Below are 12,711 nucleotides of genomic sequence, written 5' to 3' on the forward strand. Positions count from 1 at the left end.
ATGTCACAGAATAAACAATCAAGGGAAACACTAAAATATCCCAATATCCCTAACTAATTTTGAGTAGTGTATTTTAGCTATTTTAGTGTTGCCATGTTCTGTGTGTCTAAAAATCATAAAAAAAACTAAAAAAAACACAATAAATAAAATAAATATCTAAACATTGAAATAACATTTTAGGCTGGAGATTCTTTTACATGTTTTTAAAGTAGGCAGTTCTTTCCTCCTCTGTCTGGGCCCCTAAGTGCCAACAAGGCCCTAATCATGTGCCTAAAAGTCCTATGCCGATATCCTGCCCAGGAAGATGGATTGCTGACCAACTGAACAAAATGTTATCAAAACTGCCAAATGTAACATCAAAATCCCACAAGCTGCAATGTTTACATGAAATGTAAAATGTGTCACACCATATGATTTTAAATATGAAGTGTTGTGGTGCTAAATGCCCTGGCCAACAAATCATATCCACCAGATGTCAATAATCATGCTTGCTTTGCTTTTTTCAATGAAAATAAAATGCAACATTATCATTCCCACTGTAATCATGACTCAACTGCCCACCTCTCTTTTACAATACATGAAACTTATATCTAGTATACAATGTTTTGACACATATAGTAGCCTATATATAACAGTAGCATTTCTTTGCCCCCTTTCCTTCTGATTTACTTGCCTCTTTATGTAATGCAGGCCTGGGTTGTGTCTTGTCTAGTAATTATAAACTATGAAAGGGGGTAGTTTTACTTTTGATACTACATAGTACATTTTGGTGATTATTCTTACATACTTCCACTTAACGTGGGTACTCTAGCATTACATTTTCATAATGCTTGAGGACTCACAAGAGACTAATTAAAGATAGAATAGTCATAATGAAAGCAGTACAGGCCAAAATGTCCTGACTTTAAGCCCCCAATGTGTCAAGTGCAAAAAATCTGGATCCTTTACCCAGCCTTCCTGGTAAACACCCACACGTCTTAAACTATTGTATATATCCCCAATATGATTAACCTTACTTAAAATCAGTAGGTCTCTTGAGATACAATAAAATCCCTTATATTAACTCATTAAAAGGGATCTTTGTTAAAGTAGCTTCAGAGGTGTTTCTACCTCTGTTTTCATAGCCTGAGTAGTACTCATCAGACTATTACACTGTGAAGAAGCCCCTTAAATAAAAATTAACAGATAACTTTTACCTGCAAAGGGCTTGTAGTATTCCTACTTTTACTCAAGACATGGTACATCTGAATACTTCCTCCACATACATAGTAAAAACTAGAACAAGAAAGTTAGATATTTTCAGAAAAAACTTTATTTCTCTGCAACATGTTTCCCATCAGAAATGTCCGCTGACAGTCCTCCTCCAAAATACTGCTCACAAAATACTATTCAAAGTGCCTTAACATGGGGAAAACAGGCTGAGATAACGCAGCGCTTTTGTGCTTCAGATATGAAATGATAAATAATACTGGCAGGCACTTCTTTCGCTTGAGGTATGCACAAAACAAATGAAACAAACAGCATCATAGATTGGTATTTGAAGGCATATGCTGGCTGTGCGTAGGTAGTTGAGGTGTGGGCTCCACACACAGTGCAGTGCCCAGGCCTTTGGCTCGATGTGGTCTACTAGTGGAGCACGCTGTCAGGCTTGGGATAGCCAAACAGCTCAAAGTCTGCTTCATACAGCTTGTACAGTTCTCTCCTCATTGTTAAGGGAATGTGTCCAAAAAAGTCTCTCTCCCAGCTGACAGCAGTGAGGTTTCGGGCCCCTAAAGGGAAGTGTACTAGATGATCCACCTTCAGAAGCTTCAGCAGTTGTTCCGCGTCTGTTTTCAGGGTTTCTAGTCGTCCAATGAAGTCGTACTTCACCTGGCACGGATGGCACAGACGGTACACCTGAAAAACACAAAAAGCAGACTTACAATTTTAAGACTGCATCAGTTTGTGCCAATGTTTGTGACTTCATATGTGCCTGTGTCTCGTGGCTGGTTCCACTGTGTGTGAGTACATTGTGTGCACATAAAGTATATTGGCTACAATGTCTTCCCCAATAATCATTATAAACAGCAGAAGTAGAAAATAAATAGCATGAGTGCATAAAACATGACAAAAGTTGAAATGAAAATAGATACGATAAGATAAGATTTCATTTCTGAGCTGAAAAATACAGTATGGTGCCAAAACAGTTAGGCGGTCTGCATACTAAAGTTTGGTTTGCTGAAAAAATCCAGCATTCAAATGGTTAAACTGAATGAAGTGAGACAGTGATGGATGATTTGTCCCGAAGACAAAAACATTGAAATGAAAGCTCTTGCGATGGCTGACAACAGCAGACAAAACAATTCAAGAAAATTAGACAGTAGAAGTTAACTGCCAAAATAGTGCAATGTCAAAGTCAGTCGAGTACATTTTGTAGGACTACTGTGTACTGTAGCATCACTTTAAAAGTAGGTGGTAGCACAACAAAACTAGTACTTTATACGAATACAGCAGCACTATGCACGTTATGACTTATCATATTACATAGTTATTATTGTTTATCTTTTATGTTGCATTGAGTTGAAGTATTTTATCTACTTATGTGTATGCTTTCCTGTCTGCACCGAGGCAGTTTCCTATCAAATGTGTTAAAATGGTAATAAAGGATTGAAATCGTATATATGAAGTGGTTTATGACCACTAACATACACACAGTCATCTCACGAAACCCAGTGATCTCAAAAATAATGTTAAACTGTACTAAGCAGTGGTAGAAAGTAACTAAGTACAACTACTAAAGCACTTTATTTAAGTACAATTTTGAAATAGCTGTACTTAAATTGAGTATTTCCACCTTATAATTCTACTCCACTACATCTCAGATGCAGATGTAATATACATATCTTTACCCCACTATATTTGCCTGACAGCTTTAGTTACAAGTTACTTTTAAGATACCAATTTTTCATACCCTATCTGTCCAGAGAAAACCACATAGCTCCAAATTTGGTAGATTAAACTGCCCACCAGTATATAAAGTAGTTAAAATTAGCTCAACTTCAAACATTTACAGCAGTAAAATGCAACATACACATTAATGCAGAAAACATCACAATGAGTACTTCTACTTTATATACTTTAAATACTCTCACAGAACAGTATTGTTACTTTTACTTATGTAAAGGATCTGAATACTTCTTCCACCACTGCTACTAAGTGTAGCCTTACACTGCTCGTGAGCACGAAGCTGTGTGAGACAAATACCTGCCGCCAGTGTTCGTTGAACATACTCTCCCTCTCGGTCTCTGGATCCAGCAGGTATGTGATAAACTGCTGAAATGTGGGTTTGACTCCTGCTTTAAACGCCTCAGCCGCCGTCTCTGGTAAACTGCCAGACGCATTACCATAACGACGCATCATGACCGAACCAAACTGCCGGTAGAAGTCCTCGTTGGGCCTTGAAACACACACACAGATACACACCCTTTAATAATTCAAGAATGAAAGGACTGCTGTTTAATCAAAAAGTAAAGCACATTCCTCAGCCTCGCTCTTGGCTCGGGGGACTTGCACACACACACTACACAGTCACACACTCACTCTCTGTCTCTACCCATCCACTAACAGACACACACCTTCCAAACTTGTTCCTGAAGGCTGAGATGAGGCGAACAAAGGGGTCTCGAACAAACAGAAACTTGGTGTAATGCTGGAGCTTGAGTGCCATCAGGTGGCGGGAAAGAGAACCATAATGGCGCCAAAACCTGGTAAAAGACACATGGACACACAAACAGCACATCATTTTCATCACACGTCACTAATAGAAGAGGAAAAGATGCATAAAGAAAAACGTATATTCAAATACAGACAGTTCCCAGGAGATGGAGAAAGGCCTGTCTGTGCTGCAGCACCAAACTCCGCCTGTCGTTTCCACTTGGCTACTTAGTAAATAACTCCTTCAGCTCACGGATAGTTTGTCAAAGTATAACTGGACATCGAAGTGTTATCATAGTGCTGTCTGAAAAAGGAAAACCATGTGACTTTTCATTAATTAATGTCCCTTTGTAAAGGAGTGAAGACAGAAACAATACTTTGCTACCTGGAGAAATTATAAAGTAATTTGCAAACTTAATTTTCTTTAAGTTTTAAATGAGGAAATAATTACTGCACATTATTTTCACTTGACATCTTACTCAATGTCAAGTGAAGTCTTAAAACTCCTTCTCCACCCTGATTTATAGGTCTATTTTCCCATTGTTGTCTCATGGGAAGCAGCTCTGTGGTGGGTTTGGTTGTTTAGTCATCTTTGTTTAGGCACATTGTTCATTCTCTCTGTTTTCCATGTTGACTTGGAGAAAAAATTCATAGTGGGGCCTTGTTTTGTGAAGGCACAGGTTTTTTTTTATTTTTTATGTGGCCAAAGTCGAAAATGTCTTCAGGGCTGAGGTGTCACCAAGTGAAAACCCACTGTGACGTTACTCATTTGTTTGGTTGGTGGAAAACCTCAAGTTTGGTATAGAGAACCGAAGCCAGGCCCAATCTGGTGGACCTCATGGGACCTTATTTTGGGAAAATAATTATACAGTAGTCAACTTTTCGCTCAACACACATCACCAACGCCAACCTGGCCGCCAACTCGGCACAGACCAGGTACTAAAAAAAGATGAGAATCACAATAAATCTAGTCATATTGAAAACTGCAGTTATGTGAAAGGGTAGTTTGTCATTTCTGCGAGCAAGCTAATATACAGGAGCAGCTCTATAATGTTTAAGTTACGGGTTTTGACGACCGTCCGAGATGATGACACCAATGCGACTGTTGGCTGTGTAGTCTTTATACTTACGTCTTGTATTTCATGATAGTCTTACGAAACACTATAACTTCCTTGACTTGAAAAATTACCTCTCAAATTGACCAACATCATATGTGTGAGTCATGGCACAATTCAAACATGATAGAAAAAACATCTCTCTCTTCCTGTCTCTCTCCATCCACTACCAACATAATCTTTCCAAAATAAGGTCCCATGGGATCCACCGGAGGGTGTGACTTCAGCTTTCTATTAGGGCCATCTCCATCTTTCTTTTGGAGCCAGAAGTGACCATATTTGGACTTGAGGATTGAGCTGAAGAAGATATCCTGATTTGACTTGAACCCAAGTGGTCGTTTCACCATGGCAACGACTTGTCAATCACAAAGTAGCCACGCCCTAAAGCATACCCTGCTTTATTGTTTTTTTTAGTCTTTGAGGTTTGAGGCGCTTAATTCTGCCATTTTTGTATGTTATTATATTTGTGTGCTTGTGTGTCATACTTGGCGAAAGTGAGGTGGAGAGTGGAGTTGTGTACGATGTCAGGAGGTATAGCCTCTGGGTCAGTGTACGGTTTTCCTGAGGAGGGCGATATCAGAGACTGAGACAGAACCACCATCACCCTCTTCCAGTTGGTGCACGCTACCTGAACGGAGAACAATAACGGGAGGAAAGAAAAAGGAAAAGACACAAGGGACCGTGAATGTGTGTGAAGTGTGAAGGTGTATTTTGACCAGTTTCACAGAAGAAAGAGACAGACACACACATTAAAGCTGTACCTTGGGAACAAAGCAGTAGATGATCTGGTGTGTGTCATCCACTATCAGGTGATCCAGTTCTCTGTTGGGGATCTGCTCAAATGTCCGGGTCCTTCCGGGGAAATCCACAGCATCCTTTCCTGAACACATATCCGTGATCCTCTTCCTCCTCGCCTCCTGTTCCCCACCGTTCATAGCAGTATGACTCATCTCCTCCTCTGCATCCTCCGTGGTTTTCTCCTTCCTCTGCTCTTGTTTGTCGCTGCCCTCCTCCTCTACTTGTTCCTCTACTGCTCCTCCTCTCTCCTGAGGGACCGGTGTCGTACTGGAAGCAGCGAAGGAAGAACCGGTTGACGCGGCGTTTGACGGGCCTGTAGTCGCCTGAGCGTCAGAGTGATGTATGTCTTGTTTGGGCTCCCTCAGCGGGTAGAGGGTGAAGCCCCCAACGTCGTCCCAGTAGACGATGATCAGCAGGATCATAAACAAAGAGCCCAGGACGAACGCCACTCGTAGACCGCGCCATGTCCCCATTGTTACACTAGATACAGAGTCGTGATTGGTGAAAGAAAGAGGCTATCTCAGCTCCATGGTGGCCATCTATCACGGAAGGGGACACTTCCTGCTTCTCCGCTGCAGCTGAAAGATAAGGGAAGTGCGACTTAGACATCTGTACTTCCTTCACAGACTAAAAGGAAGTGAAGTGATTAAGCAACCAGAAACTGATTATACAATACAAGAACTGGAAAACTAAAAAACCTTTACTATTCTACTTAACTTATTCTTCTATTAAGAAGCACTAGCTATAAAAGGATTTGTAACTATTAACTGAGCTCATTATTATTATTATTATTATTATTATTATTTTTATTATCATTATGGATTTTTAAACAATTTTAAAAATCAAAACAAAAGAGACAAAAGACAAACAAGACGAACCAAAGAGTGATGATGCAGTGATGAAACATTTTGTGAGCTGTCTGGTTGTTATGGCAACAGTAAGCACAGACTCCTATTACCATCTCTATATTGACATTAGCACACTCCAGAAAAAAACAGACATAATAAAAACACAAAATATTAATATATTATTATATCGGCTGATATTAAAAGTCCAGGGGAGTTAAACACTGGTGCTCTTTTCACTTAAAATGGAAACGTCACATTCATTTGTGAGGGGGCGGTGTTTGTAAATGTCAACGGTAAATAAATACAGTGTTGTAACACTCAGAAGTGAGAGCTTTTACACATACTGTGTGCTGAAAAATCCATGTAGCGCTGAGGAATAATTCAAAAATTCAGTGGTTTATATATAAATCAATATATATTATTATATATACACCTATTTTTCACATAGTTATGTGCAACTGTATACGTCACCTTTGTTTGTTCAGCTTTGTTGTCCTTGGTCTTAACTGTAATGTCTTGGCCAATAAAGCTGATTCTAATTAAATACAGAGGTTTTCCGCAGAGTTTTATTATGGCGATATGATCTTGTTATGTTATCGCTCCAGAATTCTTCAAATATGAAGCAAAAAGATAACAAGGCTTCAGTTTCACACATTTAAGCAGGTCTTATGCAATGTACAACACTCTTTGAACATCAGTTAATATCTTAGGGATATCTAATTTGACACATATTTGCCAAATTGTGATATATAATGTGTAACTAATACATTTACAGAGATAACTACTGTATTTAATCACAATTCTGAGGTACTACACCGTAAATATTGCTTTATAGTTCCACTGCACTGAATTTCAGAGGACAATATTGTACTTTTGAAATTCTACGGCTTAACGTTGAGAACAAGCATTTACGTTAGAGCTTATAAAATATGATGCATTGTCATAACAATATAATAAATGAAATCATCATATTCGAATCAAAGGTTGGCAAAATAACCAACTCATGCACACTACTCATGTAAAGCAAAAAGTTGGTATAAAAATACTTACTATCATCACAATTTTTTTAATTTTCACATTTTGATCATGAAGTAAAAGATCTCTTCTGGGCATGTAGCTAAATACGTGACATTAAACTCAACTTGTGGTGAACATAAGCCTCAACCCTTCAAACATTTTTTCAGTCCTCATCATGAGCAGAATGTTTTTGAACAGTGTGAATCAGCCCCGGGGGCCGTGGGAACCTCAGGCTCCGCCCCGGGCACTCAGCTGTCACGGAGATGTGAACAAACGGGGCTGTGGGGGTGGAAGCAGCTCCGGTCCAGAGCCTGCTGGAGGGGTTAACACCCCTTATTGTCTGTCCCACAAAAACATCTGCTGTCGGGGGGGGGAATTGTGGAAAAAATGACATTCCTAATAAAACCAGAAGAAAAAAAAGAAAACAGTCTGGAGTAGAGTAAAGCAGAAAACCCCACAGCTCATATTTTGGCAGGGAAAATTACAGTTATTTCTGCGGTGTGTCTTTCCACTAGGTTTTAAAATGTGAACTCCACGTCGAATGGAGGGACCTATTTTGAGAACATCAACATCCACTCACTCTCTTGTGTCAGGCACACGTTGTACCCACACACACACACACACACACACATGCGTAGGAACATGCTCAAAAGAAAAAAACATCCAAATATTTGTCCGTGTGTCTGTGGTACTCAGCGACGAGTTTGCAGAGTAAGTTGTAATACTGTCGAAAAGCCAACTTGTTTTTCTCCTTGCTTTTAAAGAAATGTGGGCAGTTCAAGACGGTAGGTGCAGACTGTTTAACACAAGCTGTGCAAACTCCTACACAAGTTACACAACACGTCAAAATGACCCTTATTTATTTTCTACGGCTCAGTGTTTCTTTGCTTCATCTCTGAAATCAAATTATTGCATCATGTGAAGCGGCTCCATGTAACAATTTACATGTATTAATGACTTTTGAGAAAATATGAGACCTTCCTCGTCTTTCTCGGCCTGTCGACGATCTATTTAATGCTGCTGAGGTTGTTGATTTCTTTCTGAAGGCCTCTAGCTTTTGTATTCCTAAATCAAGTTTACACACATTGGTAACAAATTACTTTTGTACGCAAGTCTGAGTATTTTTTTAAAAAAATGATATTTTTTAAGTCAGTTAGTTAGTAATTATAAAGGTGAAGTCACCACCATGGACCTTATTTCAGAAAAAAATGTGTATGTTGGTTCATGTCGAGACACAAATAATTTTTTGATCCCATTTGATCCCACACACACCCCTCCCCTCTGTGCTCCACAGCCAAGCTAGCGTTACGTCATTAGCATGCTACAGCTACGTTACGTTACAGCTACGTAATAAGTTACTACTTATCAACAGCTAAGTTAGCCACTTCTAAAAGTGATTGAGGGCCATTCATCTTACTTGCATTACTTGCTGCTTCATTTTGCTGCCAGCAAATAAATAGGCTGATTTGGTGTAAACATGATAGCAGTTTTAGCTTACAACGCTAACATAGAGGCTAACGTCTCCGTAGAACAAGTAAACAAGTGTTGACAATACTGCAGAGACAGAAATTGTTTCGATGCCGTCTAATAACACAGAAAAAAACTAACGGCAGCTTTCACATAACATAAAAGTTATCTGTGTCACAACATCCACAATAAAGACGAAAGATTACCTGCTCAGGGTCAAACAAACCTCTGGCCCTTGTAGTGGAAGTGGGTTGGGATGAGGCGTGACCAGGAGCGGGAGAGTGAGCGAGGGGATTGGATGGAAAAATTGACCAATAGCAGCCATGCGGGCCGGACGTGTAAATATATTAAGACTGTGGTAACCACGGACCTTATTTCAGGGATTTAACTCACAGACTTTGAGACGAGGGAACAACAGCACTCTATCGTTGAAGTTATTTGGACCAAACAATAATTTAACTTAATATTTGAATTATGTTTATGTGTTTGTTTGTCAACCATAAGTTAGCTAGCTAGAAGAAAATGTGTCAAAAGCTAGCTCGCTGACACTGTTTGATATATTTGTAACCTAAAGCTCAACTATTATCATTTTCTTTTACAAGATATAAATCATTTTTCTTTGGTAAAACAATTGTTAAACGAGAGATCTTATTAATGGAAGTACACTTAACTTGATTTTGATCACGACTGCACACCTGTCAGAACCAGTGTGTGTTACATTTAACTTTAAAACACCTGTCATGCCATGATGAGTTGTGAAATGTCATAGTAATTATGTTCCTCAGTGCAAACATGTGCATATATTTAAAGTTCCTACCAAATTCAACAGTGAATAAATGTTTTTTAACACATAGGTGTAAAATTTACCTAGAAATACTAAACACACGTTCATTTGTGGTATCAAAAATCAAGATATTCATTGAATACCGAGATATATTCAGTCAAACACTGAGCAATGCATGCAATTAGACAGATAATAAATAGGGCTTATATTTGATTCATGCTGTACATTAGAAAGCAGCGATACAAACAAGTGATTTTTATTCTAAAAGTAAGAAAGGGGGAAGAAAAGTAAGGATTTATTATGATCACAAGAAGTTAATTGAGGAATACCTGAAACACTGAAGGGTGAGTGTGTTCACTTCTGATTCATGTTGTGCATTAAAGGGTTAATTCAGTTAATATTCCTCTTTTTTTCCCCCATCACATCCTCCCAGTCCTCGTCTCAACACAGCCTTAATTTATACAGTACACAGGTTACAATGTGGCCTTTCACCGGCCGCCCCGGACACTGTCCCCCTCTCATGCACACGGACACTTTCCTCTCGCACATGCACCGACGACAAACACACTCATCTCATTTCTTTCTTCCTCCACAGCCTCCTCTGCTCTCTCTCCGCACGAACCTCCCCATCATGCTGCCTTTGAGGTGGAAGAAAGCCCGGTTCTGTTCCCTTTATGCCCTTCACACCAGGAGCATCACGGCGGCAATTAAGCCGGTCTGAACATTTATCTGTTCCGTCTGAGGGGGAAAATTAAAAAAAAAGACAACAAATGTCCGGAGGTTGTGTGTTTTCTTACCCGGCAGATGAGCTCCATGGTGCCGGCCGGTCAGCCCTTTGTCGCCGGCTCTGTGTCCACCCCGTGTGCCCGCTCGTCAGCCCTGTGATGGGACAGAGTGGGCTCGACGCGGCCGGAGCGGTCTACGCTCCCCAGAGCATTCAGCAAAATCTCGCGAGAGTGGGGCCACCAGTCACCCACTCTCCAGGTCTCGTCCACACATGCTCCCGTTTTACACACCCACAGAGGGAGTTTCCACTCAGAGAGGAGTCAGTCGCTGCAGGCAACAGCAGGAGGATATTTAAAGTAGTGTTACCCAAATATCCAAGAGGCATACCTGAGTAAAAGTAAACAGCAGCCTACTAGTTAAAATTCATCTTTGATAAAAGTGAAAGTCACCCATAAGAATTAGTACTTGAGGAACAGTCTAAAAGTTCCTGATATTACATGTACTTTAGTAACAAATTACATTTTTCTTGCAATAAATCTTCTTAATACTGAAGCCAAGTAAAAGAGAAAAAAAAGAGGATAGAAATTATTGCTATGAGATAAAGATTGTGAAAATGATAAGATAATAAGTCAAAGGTGTGAGGTAAAACGTCAAAATTATTAAATAAAAGTCAATAATGAGATAAAAAGTCATAATTATGAGATAAAAGGTCAACATTACTAAATAAAAGTCAATAATGAGATTTTAAAAAGTCATTTTAATGAGAAAAATTCCAAATTGTTACAGAAAAGTCAATAATGAGAAAACAAAGTCATAATCGTGAGCTGACAAGTCAAAATTATGAGACAAACAAATCAAATTTTTTGAAATAAAAGTCAATACTGAGATATAAAGTCACAACCATGAGATAAAAAGTCCTAATTATTAAACAAAGGTCAATAATGAGATTAAAATAAGTCAAAATTGTGAGATAAAAGTCAAAGTTGTTTAATAAAAGTCAATAATGAGCGAGAAAGTCATAATTATTAGCTTAAAACTCATAATTATGAGATAAAATAAATCTAAATTATGAAATAAAAGTCTGAATTGTTAGATAAAAAGTCACAATTATGAGATTTAAAAGTCTTAATTGTGAGCGAGAAGTCAGAATTACAAGATTAAAGGTCAGATTTAAGAAATAAAAGAGATTTTTAGGTGTTTTCCATTTATCTGGTAACTCTCATGAAAGTCTAAACATGGACCGTGGGCTCAGGAGCTGTCTCTTAATGAGTATTTATAACATCTGAGGGCTGATGGGAAAATGACGGGGTGGCTGCTCGCTTCCCACATTAAAAGGACCCGACCACTCACCAGCAGCAGTCTGCTGAAAGTTAAGACCTCACTGAAAAAACACGGTTGCATCAGATTTACGGTTTACCAGGTGGATCAGTATTTGGACAGAGCTGATTCAAGTGGGTAAAAAAAAGATTTAGTAGGCCAAAGTAAAACAACCAACAGACCTTCCTCTTGGTTTCTGGCTGTCGTGGGGAACTCAGTATCTCTCAAATACAGTTCAGTGTGTATAACCTGGTCATTTATCCAATCTAATGTAACCCTAATGGGTAAATATCGTCCATAAACCAGTTGTTAGCTGACTATTCTGTTCATGTTGTCAGTGAACATCTGTACAAGAGTCTGAACGTGCATTAGTTCGGGTTAATGAGGTTAAAGATCAGTGCAGGTTACAGTATCAATATTCACTGTCTGACCTCACATTTCCATCAGGGAGTAACTCTGCAGACTAACGAACCTGAAGGTGCTGGCACATCGAGAACTAACTGTTCCCTGTATGAGGAGTTTGTCTTGATAACAGTGACACAAATTCTGAATATGAAACGTACAACTGAACTGTGAGTATGCAACTGTTTCAAAACCTCCCACGACCGCAGAACAGTTTATTTATTGCACACAAGAGAAATTACATTGTATCTTGCTTTCCACAAGCAGATTAAACTACCTGTGACTCACAGGAGGGATGGTTTTATAAATGTATGTAGAAACTTCTGCATCACTTTCACCTTAATGACAGGTCAGCTGTCCAGACAAACAGAGAGAAACCCCTGATCACAGTTGCATAAAGTCTTTCAGGACCACAAAATACACAGCAGATATAAAGCAGTGAGTGACCTTGACTTGCAAATATTTTTGATTTACGTTTAAAGAATTTTAAAACCATCTGAGCCAAAATAAACTTCCCCTTAAGCAGATTTTCCGAGCAGTTTAT

General features: G+C 39.1%; 1 protein-coding gene across 2 annotated transcripts; it reads right to left on the minus strand.

Moving 5' to 3' along the window:
• Positions 1-1,294: 1,294 nt before the first annotated feature.
• LOC311252580 (carbohydrate sulfotransferase 12-like) lies at positions 1,295-10,652 on the minus strand. 2 transcript variants are annotated; one of them, XM_084345841.1, is made up of 6 exons: positions 10,520-10,652; positions 5,570-6,184; positions 5,294-5,436; positions 3,615-3,743; positions 3,244-3,436; positions 1,295-1,896 (listed from the first exon to the last, which is right to left on the minus strand). In XM_084345841.1, exons 2-6 carry the CDS (start codon positions 6,077-6,079, stop codon positions 1,627-1,629), a joined length of 1,245 nt encoding a protein of 414 aa, XP_084201967.1. In that variant the 5' UTR covers positions 6,080-6,184; positions 10,520-10,652; the 3' UTR covers positions 1,295-1,626. The 2 variants fall into 2 exon arrangements, with proteins under 2 accessions (XP_084201967.1, XP_084201968.1); XM_084345842.1 differs by lacking the exon at positions 10,520-10,652 and adding an exon at positions 9,145-9,199.
• Between the last annotated feature and the right edge of the window lie 2,059 nt (positions 10,653-12,711).

Source organism: Pagrus pagrus (assembly GCF_965226575.1).
Source record: "Pagrus pagrus genome assembly, chromosome: 2".
NCBI classification, from domain to species: Eukaryota; Metazoa; Chordata; class Actinopteri; order Spariformes; family Sparidae; genus Pagrus; species Pagrus pagrus.

Bases quoted from the DNA above. Each gene is read 5' to 3' on its own strand.
- LOC311252580 (XM_084345841.1), bottom strand. From the start codon at position 6,079: ATGGGGACATGGCGCGGTCTACGAGTGGCGTTCGTCCTGGGCTCTTTG. The intron at 3,744-5,293 runs GTATGACACACA...GTCTTTTACCAG, and splicing joins CTCCACCTCACTTTCGCCAA to GTTTTGGCGCCATTATGGTT. The intron at 3,437-3,614 runs GTGTGTGTCTGT...GTGTGTTTCAAG, and splicing joins TTCAGGAACAAGTTTGGAAG to GCCCAACGAGGACTTCTACC.